The 22,390-nt window shown below is 41.9% G+C and overlaps 1 protein-coding gene across 4 annotated transcripts in view; it reads left to right on the forward strand.

The window, feature by feature from the left end:
* The window catches only part of IQSEC3 (IQ motif and Sec7 domain ArfGEF 3), a 976,838-nt gene that overhangs the window by 549,739 nt on the left and 404,709 nt on the right, over window positions 1-22,390 (forward strand). For 3 of the 4 annotated variants that reach the window (XM_086952823.1, XM_086952826.1, XM_086952824.1), the window contains exon 3: window positions 6,806-7,094. The exons of the other annotated variant lie outside the window; for it this stretch is intronic. In XM_086952823.1, the coding sequence (XP_086808949.1) occupies window positions 6,806-7,094 (289 nt within the window). The remainder of the gene's footprint in view (window positions 1-6,805; window positions 7,095-22,390) is intronic. 4 annotated transcript variants of the gene reach the window in all.

A 22,390-nucleotide genomic window follows, 5' to 3' on the forward strand; every position in this document is an offset into this window, starting at 1 on the left:
GCCTGTGGCTGTTTCATCTTGGTCTCCTATTTTTAGTTCTACTTATGCAAGCAATTTTCCACATTTATTAAGCTTTGTCTTTTTCATGGTTACTGAAAAGTCAGAGTTATTAAATCGAGGATGCCCTGCAGAGAAGGATAGCATGCAGACCAGGACATCAGGGGATGTGTCACCAGCCCGGGCAGGGAGGCTTGGTAGGGCTGGGGAGGAATCAGTCACTTTTCAAGGTAAACAGACATGTGGCTCCCTCTTTCCCATTCCTCCATCTCTTCCGACGCGCCAGCATGATGGCAGCGCACCCAGCTTCATCATCGGACAGTCTATTTGGGCTGATGCACATACAATTCCAGTTTGGCTGTGTATAGCCTAGTCACATGTGAGATCACTCCCTTCTGCTCTTTCTGGTGCAACAGCGGGCCAATAAACAGGGGTATTTGTTTATTAGTCAGCCCAGCTATAATTCCTGTGCAGATTTCAGGGGGCAGTGTTGCACAGATTTTGCATTGGGTTCACATCACTTTTTTTGACGCAGACCCGTCGCAAAATCCATTTTGGTATTTACAAACCAATGCAAATGTCAATTTGCATTGCTTTGTAAAAAACAGTGACAAAAGGCAGCACATTGCACTGCCTTGTGTTACTTTGCTGTACTTTGTGTCAGGGAGACGTCCATCAGTGCTACATAGGCGTTCCCATGCATCCACCCAAAAATTTGACACATATTTACAAATTGTAGACATGGGCTTGCGCCAAACATTGTGCGCCTGCCTGAGGCTAGAGTTAAAAATACTTCATACGCTTACTCAAAGGTATAAAGCACTGCCAGGATCAGGCGCTCATATAGCATTTATTCAGCTTGCCTGACAACTTAACAAACAGAATGATTTTGCGAGAGGCTCTACTCCTCAATAACTGCAATTAAAACAATTTACAGAAAAGAAACCAAACAAAGATGTCTTGGGAAGACAAAGAGCTATTAGGAGGGGGAGAATATTTACTATTCTAACCCCAGTCTGAAAACTTTGGGAAAACTGCATACTTGGAGGGTGGGTATGTTTACTATACTAACTTCTGACTACAAAACATTGTTACATTGCATACATGGGGGGGTGGGGGGGGTGGAGAGATTTAAAAACATAACTCTAGTCCAGTAAACATTGGGAAAAGCGGGGAGTTAAGTTTGCTGTTCTAACTTCAGTCCAAGAAACATTGGGGAAAGGGCATCCTCTGTATGCATTGAGAGATTCAGATTCCAGTGGCGGTGACCACAAGCAAAGGGTGATGAGAAGAGTGGAGGGAACGTGGCAGGGGTCACAGGGGGGTTGCGCATTGGGAGTATTAGAATAATATATATATATATTTTTTAAAGAACTTACCTGAAGCTGCCGGCCGCCTCCTGTGTCGCATCTCCTCTCGTCTTCCTCTCATCCAATCCCGTGCTGCAGATCAGCGTGGGGATTGGCCTGAGCGGGCTAGAAGAAGCTCCACTCAGAGCAGGGAGCCTGTGGGGTTTCTCCAGCCCGTCTCCAGCTCCAGTCTGTTCAATGCAGCAGGGCTGGAGAAACCTAAGTGCCCATGTGTGTTTTGGTCGACCTGGGATGGCTGGCCAAACACATATACGCACTTCGCACTCCTCCTCCCCAATCCCTACAGCACTGGCTCAGAGCAAGCAAATAAAAACTAAAACTAGATGCTAGAACATTGTTTTATTTTTCATTTGCTGGCTCTGAGCCAGGCAGTGGGGCGATGCTCCTCCGTCATTGGGGAGGAGCCGCCGCTATAAAATACACTACAACTAAATAATATAAAAACACACTAAAATATTTAATCAATTTCAATCAAAACTTTAAAAACACAAAATTATATATATATATATATATATATATATATATATATATATATATATATATATATATATATATATATATATAATAAAATAATTAAAAAGAAAATAACAAATATTTCAAAATAGCACATTTTTTCAGTGTATTAAATTTAAAGCAGTGTCCCACAACCATCCCCATTTCTAGAAAACATAGATACAGAAAATAAAATAAAATATATGTTATAATGAACAAAACACTTTTAAAAATGATACCTATCCTCAATATAAATATCCCACATCCCAAATATAGAAATAATTAAATTTAAAATAATAGAACAGGCAACATACATATATCACCTTACCAAATATTCTAAATTTAGCATATTAAATGATTAGAAGATTAACAATAATTAACTTATGAGCTTTAAAAATACAAATACCCACCCTATTCCAGTACACCACACAACCATAAACAATAAATGATAGTTTCAAACATCAAAATACATATTTTTATAAATGTAAATAACTCAATATATATTCACAAATAATTTCCAATTAGAAAAGTTACATAAATAATACATTGATCAGCAAATATCATTTTTTCCATATTTTATTTAAACATTACCCCAATCGTCCAAAAAACCCACAACCTGAGATTAAAATTTCAAAAGATGATTTAAACATATAAACAAATAAATAACAATTGAAAAATAAACATGTAAATCAATTAACATTACTTAATATATAATTTAAGAAAACACTATCCACACAGTCCTCCTCATTACAAGTCAGCTGAAAAGTTCTGTCTTCTCTTCTAACTACTGATTTCACAGGTGTTGAAATAATGCCTTATGTAGAATTTATCATATCCTGTTTTATGGGGAGCAATCAGCCACAGCTACCATTACATTTCGGCAGGTCAAACTTGCCGAAATTGACCAGGTGAAAAAGGCCCAGTTACTATTGGGACATGGTGCAATAGGCACTGAAATCCAGATGTTATGTCCCATATTTAGGTCAAAGTTAGGACCATAAATCCGATATGGCAGACTTACCATGGTGGGTTCTACAAGTATTGATCCCCACCCCAAATCTTTTCAATATTTATTTGGAACTGTGTGGACTATTAATAAAGGATAATGATGTGAGCTCAAGTCAGCACTTGAGTATGTAGATGACACTCAACTATACTTAACATTATCAAATCTACAAGTGACTACTATCCTAAGAGACTGCCTTCCCCGGGTACAAACTTGGAGTGAATGTTTCTCCTAAACCGGGAGTATACAGAATTTCTATTACTACCAATATCCGCAAACAAGATGGACGCTTCACTACTGAAGTCACTCAACATAGATTGCTTTTTGCTATCTCCTGTCCCATCAGAGAAATCAATAGGGTTCACAATAGACAAAACTCTTTTGTTCATTCAATAGATAAATAAGATAGCAAAAGCTGTGAACTTCCAGCTCCATTACTTAAAGAAAAACTAACACCTACCTAATCCCAGGGGATGTTCTAAAACAGAAGTGCATTGCCTCATCCTTTACTAGAATAGACCTTGGAAGCACTCTACCTTATTGGCCCAATCATTGCAGGGGAGCTAGAAAGCTGAAAAATAAAGAGACACATCAACTGAAAGTTTCAAAAATAAAATCTGCAATGCCAGCAGTCATTCTTTGAGGTGGCTAACTCTGCCTGGAACTCAATGCCGGCAAACATTTGGACATTAAAACCACTTACAGCATCCAGGATGCAACTGTTGAAACAATTCATTTTACTAAAGCCCCACAGCATTATGTAGTCCTTGTCATACTGATTCAACACTACCTTACTTTAATTCACAGCTAGTTAAATGTATTCATCTTCTATGTTTCCCCTCATTACTATTCCTCCTTGTGCTTATTGTAATCCACTTTTCTTGTCTTCTTCAGTTCTGGTTTATTGTAAAGTGCCTGTGCTGTACTCTGATCCTGGGTGCACCAGATAATAAATAGTAAATATATAAATAAGTAAAAACAGTGTGCAGTGCAGCCAAAAGTGCATTTTCGAGTTTGGTGGAAACAGGAGGCCCACTGTAAACCAACGGTGCGCCCACACCCCAACAAACTTGTGGTGCCAGTTCTATTTAGAGTTCCAAGAAGTAGCAGGTATTCACCGACAGAGCCTCTCTGGGCTCCACCAATGCAGACGCTGACCTGGTGTCCCGTCTGGCAAAGGACAGGTAACAGTGACAGTCAGTCCACCCTAGTGAGGGCGGGGTAATTGTCTCTGACATTTCCTGCCCATGTCAGCCATGAAATGCATGGTATACAGAAACAGGAAAACTGCAGAATGTCCTTCATGTGCAGGGAGAAAACTCCCCATGTTTTAGCAAATTTGAAAACCAACGTACACTTTGGAAGCTTGTTTTCTCCAAATCAAAAATGTTGCTGAGTGGGCTCTTAAAACATGGCACCTGCTCTGCACACCTGCAGTGCTGTAAAGGTAGTGGCCACAGTGGCAGCTCCCTTCACAGCACAGAAATCCCCACCAGGCAGGCTATGATCTGCAGATAGGGTATGATCCTTTGCAGCTTTGCCAGACTCTTGAATAATGTTCCAGGTTTTAAATGACCACCCTGATACTTACAGAGGCTGATTCACAGAACTAACTTAAGACTCAATCCTAAACTTACTACTATTTTGGTATTCACAGAATGCACTTACTACTTTTGGCATTCACAGAATGAACTTACTAATTTTGGTATTCACAGAAGTTAGGATTTTGTCTTAAGTTTGTCTTAAGACAAACTTAAGACAGACTTAAGACAGACTTAAGACAAACTCAAGACAGACTTAAGACAGACTTAAGACAGATTTAAGACAAAATCCTAACTTAAGTCTGTCTTAAGTCTGTCTTAAGTTTGTCTTAATTCTGTCTTAAGTTTGTCCTAAGACAAACTTAAGACAAAATCCTAACTTCTGTGAATACCAAAAGTAGTAAGTTCATTCTGTGAATGCCAAAAGTAGTAAGTGTATTCTGTGAATACCAAAATAGTAGTAAGTTTAGGATTGAGTCTTAAGTTCATTCTGTGAATCGGGCCCATAGACTTCTTTGCTGATTCTCTTATCCCAATACATTAAGGAATGGGGGCTAAGGTAAAGCCCTTTTTCATCTGCTTTTCAAGAGTTGCTAGCCCTCTTTGGCCTGTCCACTCTGCTAGCATATCTACCTAATATAACATAGCAAACATATTTTTAGGGTACACATTCACTGCCGCAGGGTCAATTGGTACTATTGACAGTTAGCAGGTGTTCATTGTGACCAAATCAATGGCACTCCGAAAAACCAGTAGGGTTCTGTCTAGGTCTCCTTCACCTTCTCAAATAAATGTCAAAGTTACAGCTGTACAAGTTACTCCGCAGAAGTCCAATTCATACTGAAACACATAACCTTACTGAACATTGATGGCCCAAGTCCTAGCATGGCTCTCTATTGGGCAACCTCTGAAAAATCAATGTAGAACTTAGCAGAAGGTAACAAAATTCGAGCTGCAGAGGCTATAGCATTATTTATTTTACCAGTTAAGCTTCTTTTACTTCTTCTATAAAATGACTACCATACATATAGAATTAGTGGTGAATTTTATTACTAATCGTTCTAGCCACGATGAATTTGTCATCTTTCAGCGGGCACCAAGAGAAACAATTATGAAAGGTCAGTTCTGGATCCAAGTAGGTCTTTGCAATCTCCAGTTGTTCTGCTTATCCCTCAGATGACAACAGGGTCCTGGAGGGACATATTTCAAATGCACACTCCTAGATTTTCTTCTAGTCCACCTTTTGGTGATCTTGCTTAGAATCACGTTTTCAACCATTAAGGCAATACGGCAATCCCACTCTGATTGTATCAAACATCCAACCATCATCTACGTAGTGTAGCGCTCAAGAGAATAAAGGATTCTGGTTTACAGTTTACATACAAGGGGAACTGTGACCACCCTAATCCTTCTGGGTTCAAAGCTCTTACTGCTCACTGCCTAATCTCTGTGAGTTGTCCCCACTAAAATACTGGAATTTCCCAACTTATGTCCGAGGAGCAATCTGTGCTAATACCAATTCATAATTGCCTCTTGGGTGCAATCATATGTATTCTGACCTCGTGGATACATAACTATTCTCCAAGTATCATATAGTACAGTATCCGCAGAGGGAGTTGGTGTCCCTTTCTTTATATGAAGAAAACGTAGGTCTCTCAATTTAGTGGGATTTTGTTTTCTCTCCCTTCTGATAACCCTTTCCCCCTAAATGGAGAGTCAATGACTTTCTATAGAGACTGTCCCCTATGTCTCTGGATGCTGTGGGCAGACCTGTAGCCAAAGGCAACCTAATTCCAAACATACAGCGGTCTTCTCTTTATTCCACCTGTAAAAATGCTTATAGTCCATGCATGGATGGAAATTTACACATGCGAGCGGGTGGCAAATTATTTTGTGTTTGTTTATTTTCTATGTTTTATGTAGGTATGTGATTTGTGTAAGCTTTGTGCATTTGTGTTGTGTAGTGTGTGTGCGCTGATGTGCACCTGTTTCCTTGGACTTAGGGCATGCAAAGATCATTCAAAGAGTACTGGAATGGACACACTCTAGTTTTTCTAGGAAAGACTCTCACGGTGAGTGAGTGAACAGTAAGACTGAGAGTGAATGAGATACTGTAAGAGTGGACATAACCAAGGTCGGTGACATTGTTAAGTGGGTTATTTGTGTGTATGTCACAAAATGTGAACTTTTTTTTCCACAAAATGTAGGTGTAATATGTTCTGTGCCCCCAATAATATCATTCCAATGTTGAGGATTAGTGCCCCATATCAGAACAATGTAGGCGCTAGGCTTGCAACCAACCACTATACATGCTAGAAAAGAGATGAATGAGGAATTGTGTAGGCGCGTAGAACGTCAAACTAAAAGAAGAGAAAACAAAATTGCATTTTATTTCACAGTGACGATTCCTGTGGCTCCAGCGTCAAGAAGCCTGGCTGTGAGATGGTGGAAGGGACGGATGCTGCCAGACAGGCTGATCAGGAGTGTGGGTCTCATGCCCCGACGTTACACACGAAACATGCAGAGCTGCCGGAGGAGCATGCAGCAGGGTGTCCTACTCTGGTGTCGAAAGCCAACGTTGCCCACAACTCCTCCCCGGTGAGAGCACAGCGCAGCAAGGGCGCTGCCACCTGTTCCCATGCTACGGTCTCCGATTATGAGATATCCCTTGATCTAAAGAACAAACAGGTACACCAGGTGACAAAAGAGAAGCTAACGGCTTGGTGAGGGTGCAAGAGAAGGGACATTTCGAACAGTATGGAATGATGTGGGAGAGCAGGTCGTGGGGCCCGCCATTTTGTTTTTTCTTCAAAGGAATTCAGCAGCATTTAGAGTAATACTGAGGATTGGGAGAGAGAAAGGATTAATTTGGAATACAATTTAGGGCTGTCCTAGTTCTTCCGAATCTCAGTATTTTAGGGAATAGCCTTACAATGTTGTTTGGGTTAAGTCTGAAGATTATACTCTGTTTAGCGTGAAAATAAGTGGGTAAGATGCAGGCTCCAAGAAGCTGAAAACGATGGGATAACAACGGCTCCAATTTGGTAGCCTTTTATTGCATGTCTGACAATGTAGATATATAACTACTATTAAAATGCGATCTGCAACATACTATGAGAGGTTTAGTTAAGGAAGGATATGTGTGTATGTGGTGTGTGTGTTTTCAGACAGTGTTCTCAAACTAAGCGCCTTCCAAAAGCCACATAGCTTCTGAAGCGCAGAGTGGGTGAATATCCGGCGAATTATCATTCAACTGCACAAGCCTCTTAGGCAGAAAAAAGGCAGCCCGACCCCTCCTTTCCATTCCATCAACTCGACATCCTACCCTTGGCTCCTTGAAGCTCCGCACAGCGGGGCAGATTTACAAGCCCCTTGGCCTCTTTTACGCCGCCGTTGCGTCACTTTTGTGACGCAGCGGTGGCACAAATTCAGCACCATGGTGCGGGGTACTAACAAAGTGACACATCTGGGAGATGCGTCACGTTGTAAAGCCCTGCGCCACAAGAAGGCGTGGGGGGCGTTCCGGTGCATGAACGCCTCCTAAAAGTGGCTGAGTGAAATGAAATGAAATGAAATAGGATTTATAAAGCGCATGGCTGCCCGTAAGCGTCCCAGCGCTGGAGAGTGTGCTAAATGAAGAAAATAAGAAGGATTTAAGGAAATAACCAAGTTTTCAGCAGTTTACGGAAAGGCAGATGTTTGGGCTGGGCCGGAATGGCAGGTGGTAACGAGTTCCACAGTTTGGAGCAGTTATAAGAAAAAAAGACGTCCCCCCCGATCGGGCTCTCTTGAACCTACAAGATTTCACTCCGTCACTTTTAGGGCCATGCTGCGTCAAAACCCTACGTCTGCTTGAAGCAGGCGTAGGGATTGACGCAGCATGTTACAGATAGGGCACCCCCGAGCCTTGCTGGAGCTGCGTTGCGCTTGCGACGCAACTCCAGCAATACTCCGCATTTCTGCAGAGGATGCGTCATGCATCTGCCCATCCGAGCGCCATGGTGCGCCAATTTGTAAATCGGCACATCAGTGGTGGCGCACGGGTGGGCAGATGCGTCGCAACTCTTCAGAGATGCGCCAGAAGTCGTAAATCTGTCCCAGTGTGTTTAAGTGTAGCTCTCTTCCTCTCCTGTGTTCTTCTCAGCATGAAGCCCCACCCATGGTCATGTGCACAGCATCAGACTGTTCATTGTTGAGTCTAGACACAAACTCTGCTGCACCAAAGGACAGCAGTGGGCAAATGACCAGCGAGGGTGGTCGCTTTTGCAAGGATGCTTCCCGCAGACATGATTCTCGGATACAGTAATACCAAGCATTGGCAAAGTTAAAAGTTCAAGTTAACATTTGTAGATTTATATAGCGCAGTTTATCAACCGTGAGGGTATCCAGGCGCTGTCCATGGGCCCGGGTAGATTAAGTGATTTGACCAGAATCAAAGGATGTCGAGCCAATGTGGATTTAATGTGCTAACCTATGTAAAAACATGCATTCACACATGTGGTTTACATGCGTTGCAGGCACAAATACAGCTTACCACATTTAAACCTGCCCAATTGTCTTTACTATTGTTGTGAAAAAAGTAGCAAAAACGATTCCCTTCTGTATTCAGTCCATAGTAAATAAAGAAAATAAAAAAAGGATATGACAAACAACATTGGGACTCAGTGTACTTTTCAGATGTAAAATAGTCCTTCATGCATTCGAATGGAAGCGCTTCCAAGAAGGCGGTTGATACACCAACTAGGCAGTAGCATGAGTTGTGAGTTGAATACTCCTCTGGGAAAAAAATTCACAAGAATATGTCGTGCAGCCTTCTGAGGTATCATGTCAGACCTAAAAATACTCTGATTTAATTTGTGGTGCGGTAATGAGAAAAGGGCATACGTAAAATTTTGTGAACCTATGCAAAGTCAGTGGGAGTTGGCTGGTGAGACATGAGTCTTGTGTTGTGAAATGCTCATAATGTGGGTTACACATTACAAATGCAACTCACCGTATAGGGCTGACTCAGTTTCGATGAGGAGGCGAAGACAGCTGACACCAAAAGAGGCTAAAATACATAACTTCTAATTGGGGCAGCCATAGACAACTAATTGGATCGTTTAGTGGGAAATCTAAAGGCAACAATCAGTGGATTAATCTTACCTACCCCCTTCTCTGTAGTTGCGCTGCCCATGGGACCATTTCATTTCTGACTGTGGAGCCTTAACCAGCTCTGGTAACAGAAACCCCTTTGCAGTGGACCAGCCACTGCAGAGCTGTGATCTTGATTGCATTGATGACCCACAATATCTAGGGCACAGGACTGTGGCTCCTGGAAGGAAAAAAGAATAATGTCCATGACGCAAATGGAGAAACCTTCCAGTGCACCAGGGACACTGATTTGAGGGTTTGCATTTGAAACATTAAAAACACAAAATGCGGTCTGGCCCGCCAACCCATGGAGGACAATTCACTATTTTGCCGTTTTGCTGAATGCAGTAGCGCCAGGTTAACAAAAACACTTTGAGAGAAAAGGGCCTCTGCACCTGCAGCAAACTTAACTTTATATTTGATGGGCTGACTGACTGTCTCTAGGGCACTGGATTGTAGGGTCTTGCTCACCCGAGTTGTTTGGTGTCTAGCCCACTAAACCTCAAATGAGGCCATAAATCATAAAGAAGAAAAATAAATAACTCTCAAAGAGGAAAAGATGGTTTACTGTTATAGAGGCAAAAGACTACATCTTAAAGAAGCGTCCAAATGTACTCCAACCCTGCCTTGGTATAAGCACCACTCATTGCCCACCAATGATACAACTCACCTCCATAGAAAACATTTGAGGCAGGGAAATAAAATAACACTCTATATGAACAAATGAAAATTAATACATTAATAAAAAATATTTCACAATTTAAATGATATACATATACATAGACATACAAACATATCTATCTATCTATCTATCTATCTATCTATCTATCTATCTATCTATCTATCTATCTATCTATCTATCTATCTATCTATCTATCTATATATATATAGATATATAGCCACAAAGGGATCCAAAAAGTTCAGTGCACTCAACAGCGGGTGCACATTGTAGGGGCCGAATACTGGCTCTGAATTCAATTTTAGTTGAAAAAGACGCAGCACTCCAGAGCAGAGTTTTAAGAGATTTTATTCGCAACTCTCAACTTTGTTGAGAGTTTTAAGAGATTTTATTTGCAACTCTCAACTTTGTTGAGAGCTGCGAATAAAATCTCTTAAAACTCTTCTCTGGAATGCTGCTTCCTTTGCAAATAAGAAAGAAAAAGAAAAAAAAATTGTATATATACACACACACACACACATGGGTGTGGGTCTGTGTGCATATACATATGTACAGAAATATATATACAGATATGTGTATATATGTATCTGCATATCTGCATGCACATATGTATGTAGATATATATTCAATGTTAAAAAGCATATATACAATTAGTTCATTCTTTTCTTGTTTTAAAAATAAATATTAAACTTAATTAAACAATGTCGTTTTTACAATGTTAATAATAAAACATGTTGTAAATACACCATTTTAACAACAATTACTACATTTTAATCAGAAATAAAAAAATTATGAGGGTGGGATTTTTTTACTTATTGATTAAAAAGTAATATTTATAATATAAATTAATATATTCAAATGAATGAATTATTTAATAAAGCTTTAATTTGATAAGTTAGTGTACTGCACCATTGCTTTTTTTGTTACATTAGTTCCAAGGAAAAACGAATATTTAAAGTTAATTTACATTAATATTTTACATAAAAATTTTAATCATTAAAAAAAAGAAAGGTTTTTTGCAGATTAAGAGAATTCCTCTTATATTTGCATTGTGGTCAGTACTTAAGAATACGTCAATCCATTTTTGCTTTTTTAAAATTGCGTCTGCCTCGTTTTTTAAGAGATGTGATTCTTGGATAATGATGATCTGCGCCGGGGAGTCACGCAAATATTGAAAAATGCGTTCTCTTCTCCCCTGCACGCGCAGACCATTCACGTTCCAAGATAAAAAAGATATCGATGTCATTTCTCTTTCCCGTTTCTCCCTTTCATTCCACCTGGTTTAATGTTTATTGCTTTGTTTCTTTTAGTTGTTGTATTTAAGGCGGTTAGACAGTGAAAAAGAAAAATCTGTTTTAAAGGGCCAGGCTTCTGAGGATAATTTTGAATTTTTTTTGCTTTTGTCCCCCCCCCCACCCCTTTGGAGAACCCCTCCATACTTACTCCGGCCAGTTGATGGGCCGGTTTGCACTGATCTGAGCTCTACTCTCAACACGGAGTTGCACTTCTTAAGAATATCAGTGAAGAAACATTGTATTATTGTGCACATTCACCCTCACCATCACCATCACCATCCCGCCTTCCCCCTGTTGATTTGTTACTCGCATTCTGCAGATAGTGTAGATTATTCATTTGTTTATCTATAGAAGAAGGTTGTTTATGAAATAGTGCAAAATTATTTGTTTATTTATATATATATATATATATATAAATTTTTTTTTTTTTTCCCCTTATATATATATATATATATACATATATGTTTTCTTATTTTTTTATTTTTTTATTTATTTATTTATTTAATTTTTTTTTCTTTTTTTTTTCTCCTCCTCTTATTACTTATATAATTATTTTATTTTTCCTCTATTCTTCATTCTTCATTGTTCCCCCCTCCCTCTCCCCAAAAGCTCATGAGTTCCTACTTAGTTATTACGTTACTCAGCATATTGAGTAAGAACAAGTACACTGAGACGAGGGGGGGGAGGCCTATTCACTCAACATTTGCCCTGCGAGTGGTTCTGAATGGACTCCAGGAGCTCGTCCGCCTCGAATGGCGTTCTGACATTGTACATCTTGTTATTATACATGATGCGTAGATAGGCCGGGAATCTCATCTGGACTGTTGCACCAGCCGTTCTAAAACTATCCATCTTCTGACCCAACTCCCACTGCCTATCTAGTGTAGCCTTGGATAGATCGGAGCGGATCTCGAAAGGAAATTCAGAACATTTTGTAGTTTTAAGTTTAAGCGCAGTGTTAAGAATTTTCTCCTTTAAGGTATAAGTCAAGAAGTTGACAAGGATTTTCCGAGGTTTAGACCTGCCTGCGTTAAGACGGAACGGGTCACGATGGATCCTTTGGATGTCTTTCTCCAACACTTCAGCTGTCTCCTCGAGACCCAAAGCTTCCTTCAAAAGATTTACAACAAAACTCTTGATGTCCCCACCTTCTTTTCCCTCCGGTATTTTGAGAAGACGCAGGTTGTTCCTGCGTGAGAAATTCTCCAAAGTTTCCATTCTTTCTTTCATTGCATCTCCCTCCTTGCGTAAGTTGTGAATTTTTAACACAGCTGCTTCAAGATTAGTTTTTACCGCCCCCACTGTGTTCTCCAATGCCTCCGTTCTTTCACCCAAGCCATCTACTTTCCTTTCCAAAGCTTCACAAGATGAGCGAATGTCGTTTTGGTTTGCTTTGGAGACCAAAAAATCACTACGAATTTCTTCTCTCATTGAAGCGATTGAAGCTGCCAAAGCTGCCAATGCCGACTCAGTCGTAGTATGAGTTGTAACACCAGCCCCCCCTTCCTCATCTCTCTCCCCTAAAGCCTTAGAGGGACCTATTGGTGTCCTGTTTAGGGCCTCGCCTTCATCCTCACGTGGAGTGTTTACCACCACCGACTGTGACGGGGCGGACAGTGATGGGTCAGCCATTTCCGTTAGAGGGGATGAGATCACTGAGGGGATATCAATACCCAGAGATGTGACAGGGCTCTTTTCCTGATTATTAGCTGGGCTTAGATCCAGAACTTGAGGCAAGACTTTAAAAAAAGAGCGTAGAGAGGGGGTGATTTTCACCGCGCTGTTGGTAGAAGCTAGAGTCTTAGCCCCTTCTTGGCTGTTTTTATTGATCCTTTTGTTTCCCCTCCCTTTGGCTTTCGTTTTTGTAGCTGACAATTTGGGTTTCTGGCTGGTTTTCTTTTTCCCTGTCCCTGTCTCTTTTTTTGTTGAAGCTGGAAGACTAAAAGGGGCAGGCTCGCTTAAGGGGTTGCTTGCAGCAGGGACGGGATGCAGGGCTGGAACGGGGGCAGAGGAGTCAATTGCTACAGTTGTATGAGACACTGTCTCTAAACAGGGGGATTCTGGTAGCTGTAGTAAAGATTGACTGACCCTTTTAATTTCCTTTAGATTATTGACTACAGCGTTAAGGTTACTTGCCACTCCTAATGAGATGCCCTTGCTGCTGCCAAGACTTGATTTCTCTGATCCCTCCAACTGCTGAGAGACCCCCACCCGTGACGCCCTGCTGTCACAAGTATTGTGTGTTGCTCTCACCTGGGACTTGCTAGTGGGCTCAGACTGCTTCTGTAGCAGCTGAACCACTGTGCCTCCGGATCCCACACATTCAAGTCTGCCTCTAAGCAGACCTCGCGCCGAGCGACCCCGGCGAAGCTCCACGGCTGCTCTGCTCCACGAACTCCGAGGGGGCGGAGAGCTGCCGGAGGGCAGAGTGAAACACATCCGAGGTGAGGTGTGCCGGCTGACAAGGCGAGGGGAAAACAAACCGGCAATCCCTCTCTGCACACTTTGCACACTTTCGCTACTCCGCACTCCGACTCCACTCTCCCGTTTCCCGTGTCCCGCTCCTGCGGCTTCAATCAGCGGGTGTCGTGAGAGGGGGGCGAGGGGCAAGGCAAGGCAGCAATACCTCCAATGACTCTGGAGCGGACCCGGTCTAGCGAGAGAACACTACCCGGTAGCCTCCGACCCAGCTCCGCTATCCCAAACCGATGGCAGTCAGACGGGCGGCTTTAGGACATCAGGCCGAGTCAGGTAAGGGGAACAGAGCGAAAAACAGCGGGGACTCAAAAAATGCCCGATCATCCAGACAGCTGAGAGGAGTGCTTCCCCATGCCAGAGGAGCTCAGGTAGTCAGCGCGCGCACCGCATTAGCCTGCGGCCGCCATGTTCTCCTCCTTGTCAAGAATCTCTTAATCTGCAAAAAAACAGCTAATGTGCGGATTCTTGAATTCAGAGAGGACAAATCTGGAAGATGGCTCATAGTTAATCTTTCTATACATGGGCAGAAATACAATTTAGTCGGGTATTATGGTCCTAACTCTGATGACCCATCCTTTCTAGAAACAATAAGGAACGTTTTAATAACCACTTCTGATCCCATAATTTGGGCAGGGGACTTTAATGTTATTTTGAATCCGAAACTTGATAAAACCACTAATAGCAGCAGGTATAGTTGTCAACCACCTTCTAAATCTAGACAGTCTCTAAAAGGGATTATGGAGGACCTGGGTTTGGCAGATTTATGGAGAGAAAGTGCCGGCACGAAACCAGGGGTATCTTATCGGAATCTAAAATACAAACACTCTTCACGAATAGATTTTGCCCTGTTTAGCTACTGTCTCCAAAACTCTATAGCCAGTATAAAGTATATACCCTCTCACCTATCCGACCATTCAGCTCTCTCTTTCACCTTAATACTTCAGACTCTTAAAAAACATCCCTCCTGGTCATTCGATCGAACTATCCTATTGGTCCCGGAGGAAGTGACATATCTCAACTCCGAAACTGAGATGTTTTTAGATAGCAATTTGCACTCAACCTCCCTTGCCTTAGTATGGGAAACTCTTAAGGCATACCTGAGAGGCTGCATCACCAACAGAGCTTCCTTTAGGAGGAAAAATTATCTATCCAAAATCCAAAACCTAGAACAGGAGCTAGAGATAATTGAACAAAGGCTTAGGGGCACGACTGGCTCACTACAAGATCAAAAAAATATGTCAGACCTCAAAAGTCAGATAGAAGATATCCTACAAGAAAGGGTCTCAAAGAAATGGGAGGCGAGCAAATTGTCCAATTTTGAATTCGGAGAAACCGCAGGTAAGATTCTAGCCTGGAGGGTCAAAGCAGACCAAGCAAAAAGCCACATAAGAGGGATCATGGCAGAGGGGGAAAATCAGCTCAGGTCATCAGATGTAGGAATCAGTACTGCCTTTACGCAGTTTTTTGCCGAAATATATAGGGATGATATTATAGATGACCAACAGGCAAGGAAGACATGGCTAGATAAGATATCCCTTCCACAGTTATCACAAGTGCAAAGTGAGGCATTGGATTTGGACATCTCAGAGGCAGAGGTTAAAAAGGCCGTATCCGCATTAAAACATGGAAAAGCCACAGGTCCTGACGGACTCCCCGGAGAACTGTATAGAGCCTTGGCCGATACAATTGTCCCTACGCTGACGGCCCTTTTTAACAGTATTCTGAAGGACGGTAACGACCCACCTCAATCATGGAGTGAGGCAACTATAGTCTTGATCTTAAAACCTGGAAAAGACCCAACACTATGTGGGTCTTACCGCCCTATATCATTGTTAAATAATGACTACAAAATATATGCCTCTATTTTAGCAGCTAGATTGGGATCAGTAATGGGGGAAATAATCCATCAAGATCAAAAGGGATTCATTAAAGGCCGTCAGCTTTCTGACTTAACATATGATTTAGTGGGGGCAATCGATATCGCCTCAGCCTTTACTATCCCATTGGCAACCCTCACCCTAGACGCAGCTAAAGCTTTTGACAGGGTAAACTGGTCCTATTTAAACGACGTGTTAAAGAGGGTCAACTTAGGGGAGAAAATCTGTCGATCAATAAAACTTATATACAAATCGCCAACAGCACGGCTTCTAATAAATGGCAACCTGTCTGAATCGTTTAAGATCTCTAGAGGCACAAGACAGGGCTGCCCGCTTTCCCCCCTCCTCTTTAACATATACATAGAACCATTTGCGGAAGTTCTCAGACGAGAAGACTCTATTCCATCTTTTAGGTTCGGGGAGTGGGAAAAGCGAGTAGCCTTGTATGCAGATGACATTTTGGTCTTTACCTCAGACCCGGAGATCGCTCTACCGGTAGTCATCGAGAGTGCCGAAGATTTCGGCCGCATCTCGGGCTATGAGATAAACGCCTCCAAAACAGACATTATGGCATGGAACATACCTGACCTAACGCTAAATACATCAAACTCACTGAGATACTTGGGAATTCGGATAGTGCAAGATATTGCACAAATTGCCCAAGTCAATCTTGAGAGAATCTTTAAGGAAATTAAAAAATCTTTAAAATCTTGGTCTAATCTCCCACTAACTATTCTAGGTAGAGTAAGTTTGCTAAAAATGTCAATTCTTCCCAAGTTCACCTTCTTATTTAACACGATCCCCCTTGCATTTGATAAAATAACGCTCGAGAAATGCCAGAGAGAGCTTAACTCCTTCGTGTGGGGATACAAGACAGCAAGAATATCGTGGAAAAAGCTGAGGAGGAGGAGGGAAAAGGGAGGCCTATCCCTACCAGATTTACAATTCTATGCGTGGGCATTCCAACTTTCCCATTCGAGAATGCTCTTAAAAGTGCCATCCAATACATCATTAGGCCTCATGTTTATGGCAATGTTGATTGGTGCTGGCTTACCAACTAACGGCTACATGTTCAAGTTTGGAGAACAGAAATACTTCAAGAAAGTTAAATTAAAAACTCTTATGTCCCAAGCGAAGCTATGGTCACATATAAGGAGGAACCTGGGTTTGTCATACTACTCCAACCTTGCGCCCATTTGGGATTCCCCAGGGCTCCCTTCCTGCTGGGATGATCGGCTTTCTATTCCGCTGAGAGTAGGAGGGATACTAACATGGGGCGATGTGTTGGCAGGTGATTCTCTGAGGCCCTGGGAGGCTTTGAGGGAGCAGCGGGGGATAGAGCTCTCGAGGTTTAAGTATTTACAATTAGATAGTTGGGCTAAGGCAACAAATAGATCTGGGCCTCCTTTAGGGAAGCATAGTTCCACCGAAGAGAAATTGGTAGCGCAACCTGCAGGGGGTAAAGAGGTCTCGAAATGGTACTGGTGCCTGCTAGAAGAGATAGATGGAGATTTCGTCCTCCCGGAACAACTATGGGGCTCAGATCTGGGGGCCCAGAGCATCGAAACCTGGCAGAATTCCTGTACCCTATTATATAAGTGTGTCAAACCTGCATGGCTAAGACGCAATCACTTTTTCACAATTCACCGTGCATATTTTACTCCGCTAAAACTTTCTAAGTTTATCCCAGGGAAGAAATGCAATAAATGTGGCCATATCGCAGCCTCAGACGTCCACATGTTTAAAGAATGCCCCAACATATTACAATTTTGGAATGAAGTTAAAGCGACTCTAGACTCCATCCTTAATACTTCGATCTCCATCACACTTTCCTTGATTATATTTGGTTGGGACAACAATATAAAGGGCCACGCTAGGACATTTCTGTTCTTCGCCATACTGCTTGCAAGAAGAGAGATATGTAAGGTTTGGATTGAAAATTCAGCACCATCCCATGCAAGCTGGCTGTCGTCTCTCTACGCAACCTCTAAAACTGACATGAGGAGATCAGGCGGTGAGCGTAGTCGTATCTTTTGGGACGTTCTGGTTCGTTGGAGACAATAACCGGGGTTTTTTTTTTTTTTTTTTTTTTCTTTGTTTTTTTTTTCCCCGGTCCTATGATTATGCCTTGAAACTCCAAGAACTAGGCCTCCCCCCAGTCGGCTCAGAACGGCTAGTTCAACTGAATAGAACTTCAAGTTTGGAGTCTTTTTCCACGATACTCTTCGGGCCATCTATTGCCAAATTCCACCTAACACAATACAAGATGCAGAGGAAACTCTGCACCTGTAAAGAGTGGTTGGCAGTTGGAGGCTAAATAAGAGGTGGCCAGGCAAATGAGGATAAAAAAAAAAAAAAAAAAAGAAAGGTAAACTTTAACAATTTTCCATGTTCTTTCCCTTTGTGAGGTCTCTACACAGTGGTGGAGTTCTCCACCTAAGTGTGCAAAGTTACTGATAGTAACTCTACACTCATAAATCCTGTTGGAGGAAGCTCCATCCCCTGATTTGAGGTAGTGGAGACATATACGTTTACACTTAGGTGTACATCTACACTTGGAATGGTGAATACTAAAAATTGTAGAGTTACACCTAGGAATAGGTGCATATATACACACGAGTAAACACAAGTGTATCTTTACCTCTGTGAATAGCCCCCCTAGATTCTTTTCAATCCTCCACTACAAGGAATTGCTTGTGCTCCTGATAAACAAAATCAAGCCCATACAAAGAAACTATCAATTCACATTCAAGAATCATGCAATTCTCAGGGTTTATTGAGTTTTCTATTGGGATACAGGTGATTTGGTTGAGTGAGATGTGCCACAGCATGAGAATGGGCCATAGGAGTGTTAAAAATTCACAGTATGAGGTCCACCAGTGAACTTGTCATGTTATGTGGGCCTGTTGTAAAACTCTTTCTGAAAGTGTCACCAGTGATCCTGCCCACTCCAAGTCCACCAATGCGCTTCCAATGTTCCTTTGTCTGGCCTGATCTGTGGTTTGATTCCCAGCCTCTGTATGTGTGCTGTTTTTAGCTTTTGTAAGCATCCCACACGTATGTCTTGTGCGGTGTGCTTTCAGTGGGCAGACACTTCTCTGACCACCTGCATGTCCTACTTCTTCTTGATTAGGCACTTGTACTTCTCAACAGGGCTGATTTTATGTTTTTTTATTGGGTTAATCTGTTGGTTCTGATTCTCCTGTATGCTCTTTAGCTGTGCATGACCCAATTAACTTAATTTGGCGCTAGAAAGAATTGTACTTTAAATCCTTCAAATAATATGATGGAGTATAACAGTGACTGATATAATGTAATGAGGATAAAGTAATATAAGAATCTCTGATATATGTCTAGAAATGAAGAGCAAAAAGTTGCTATGTCTACTTTTACTTGTTCCAATTGTTTGCATTATTCATCCCTTTAGATAATACGTTCAGTCTACCCTTCTAGGATGTGCCTTTGTAGTGAGATGCTTACATTTTTGATTGTTCTGTCACATCAAAAGCTTTCTGACTCTGTAAATGGTTTGAGCTATGACATGAGGGGAAGTAGGTGGACCTCATCCCATCCTCACAAGAGGTATCTTGAGGTTTCATTGGAACCCCAGAGCTGAGGTAGCATGGTTGTGGCTATAAACGTGATGCCGACTGTGGGTGCAGAACACAATCACACTTGCAAGTGAGACACTTGAGCCTTCACTATAAGTTAGACCATCTTCATTGGGTACTATGGATGTATGAGCATAGAGAAAAGTGGCTGCACAGATGTATGCAGTTGTGTTCTAATAAATGAGATATTACTTGGCTACTCTGTCAGACCTGCAAGAAGTTTTAGCATTTGGCATCAAAATCCACTGATTGATGTTTAGTACCTGGCATGAGTTTTAGCATTGGAATCCATTAAGTGATGCTTAGCTTCTGGTTTGCACTTTAGCTCCAGAATACACCCACTTAGTGCTGTTTATTGAGGGTGTGAGTTGGTGATCAAGAGGATTTCTTGCGGATCTCTAGCTGTGCAATCTTTCTGCTTAAACCATTGTTGCTTTAGAGCACAAGGAGAAAGCATTGAAGGTTAGTTACTGAAACAGGTCAACGACACCACAATCATGGATGAATGAGCAGGGTAGCTGGGGCTAGTACTCAAGAGGTCGTTTGTGTGAGCAGTTAATCTTTCAGTGAGAAGAAGTAGGAAGACAGAAGCTGAAGATTTATGGAAGAAACTTCAAATTCTCAATCTTTTCTTTTTATTCTCTCTTTAGAAATAATTTATCAATTGATCTTCCACACAAGGGCGTCCACATGCATATTTCTAAAAAGCTATAGTCATACAGAAAATTTTAATCCTAGAGTTAAACATTGTTTGAAAAAGTCATGCAGTTTTGACGATATTGTCATGGGTCAAACAATCTTTGGTCACAGAAAAATAACATTTTTGAAATGTGTCATGCTTGATTTTGAAGACTCTTTAATCTAAGGGAAAACTGCCTGACCAACAGTCTCATTGTCTGTCCTTTGGTCTGTCTGACTTTCTGCCTGTCCTCCTGTCTGCCTTCCTGTCTGCGTGATGTTCTGTCTCTCACCATTGAGTGTTATGCCTACTGAACAATTGTTACAATTCTTATAGCAAGAAATGTATCAGAAATGAGTGCACATGCAGTAGTAATCTTGATAAATAGATGTCCCCAGTTCTAAACATAGGACTGACATTAACCCACCGACCTCACAGACATTGCATGGAGGTAACCAGCACTTGCAGCTGCACCTCCTCTGTGGGACTCTTGTGTGTCAGCAAGTTGGGTTAGTCAGGGCAATTCTTGTTAGCAATTAGACAATGCACCATGGGTCTTTGTGGAGATTAAGGATCTTAGAGAAGCATGGGATAAAAATGTGCTGCATGGTATGTTGTTGGATGCTGCAAATGAAAGAAGGAAGAGCCGAATCAAGGTGAAACTGTTGCTACGCCAAGTGCCCGATGACATCTGCGGAAGGCAGCATAACCCCCACACCTTAAGCGGCTTCAAGCGGCTCCGCATTCAGTTTAGAGCTGCCTGGTCTTCCCTTCTGCTCCCAACAACTGCTTTTTGCAGCAGTAAAAAAACACATAACAAAATAATTGCTCACTGAAATCATGTTCTCCTTCCATATTTGTCATTTGCCGCAGGATTGTTCCCCAGAGAGACGTAGTTTCAAGTAGGCAATTACTTGCGATTGTAAGGTTTTATTAGAGCAGGGAGACAGCAGAATGCGCTTGTCCTTTCACGCTTCACAAACGGGGGAGGGGGAGTGGTGTTCCTGCAGCCAGCAGGGGACTCCGTTATTGATTCTCAGTGCAAAGTTCAAGCAGACCGTGTTTTTTCTGGTTAGGAGGGAAGGGTGCGGGGAGGCTGGGCATGCGTCGCTGGAAGCGTTCCTAGAGGCGGATCTTGCCTTTAGGTGGACGGATTAGGCTGTGATGGACTTTTCCATGGATGCATACGCTCCAGTGTTTCAGATGGTTACTTGCAACCTGAGAATCATCATTAATAGGCTGACATCTACCACCGCCCACTCTACATTAAAAAACAATTACAACTTTTTTTGTTTTTAAAGCTTCCTTCATGGAATATTTCCTAATCAAATTCTTGCTGTTCCCATTAGAAGAAGCGGGCACCAGGCATCTTTTTTTCCATCTGCTCCCCTCCTCGTCTTGGGAGGATCCATCAGCGCCGGGACACTCCTCGGAGTAGCCGTGCGCTATAGAAGCACCCTTTTAACATAACATAACATAACAGAATACATTTGCTGATCAGGTTTCTCCAATAAGTTTACAGAGTGCTAAAAATGCCGGCAAAGTTGACGTATGGAGGATTTAAAAATGTATAACTGGATGTAAAGTCCGATTTAGAGCATGGTGGATGATTTACAGATATCCTGTCTGCCTTATTACAGATGGATTATATAATATGGCAATTTTTTTTCAATTCAGTGTTCCATAGAATGAACTTGGCCCGCAGGTAGTTTACATGAGCACCAGTTGCATTACACAAAGTTACATTCATTTTTTAAGCACAGGGAGATAACGTGATTTGCCCAGAATCACAGGATGCTGAGCGGATGCCAAGACTAAAAGCAGGTTTCCCACTCCCAAAATCTGCATCTCTGGCCATAACGGCACATCCTTCCCCCTGTAATCACTCACAATAAGGCTCATCGCATATCTGTCAGGCTTGTGAGAAAGTAACGAGTCCGACAACCTAGAAATGAGGCCTCTAGCACTTTATGATGTTCCATTATCCTCACCTTCACAGCCAGGTATGCTTGTGACTGCACGGGGCAGCAAAGAATAGGCAAGCTGTTTCAGTACATTTTTCTTTAAAACCCTCAAATCAGCTCTTCTAGTATTATGTAGATGTCATGCTGTAGAAGACACAATATATTTTTTCCACCAACCAACCTCTGAAAGGGAGCCGAGATTGCTCACATATGACCCCACACATTATAATACTAATTTCTTACTTATCTGTGCCGGTAATAAGCTAGT

Source organism: Lissotriton vulgaris, chromosome 1_2 (assembly GCF_964263255.1).
Source record: "Lissotriton vulgaris chromosome 1_2, aLisVul1.2, whole genome shotgun sequence".
NCBI classification, from domain to species: Eukaryota; Metazoa; Chordata; class Amphibia; order Caudata; family Salamandridae; genus Lissotriton; species Lissotriton vulgaris.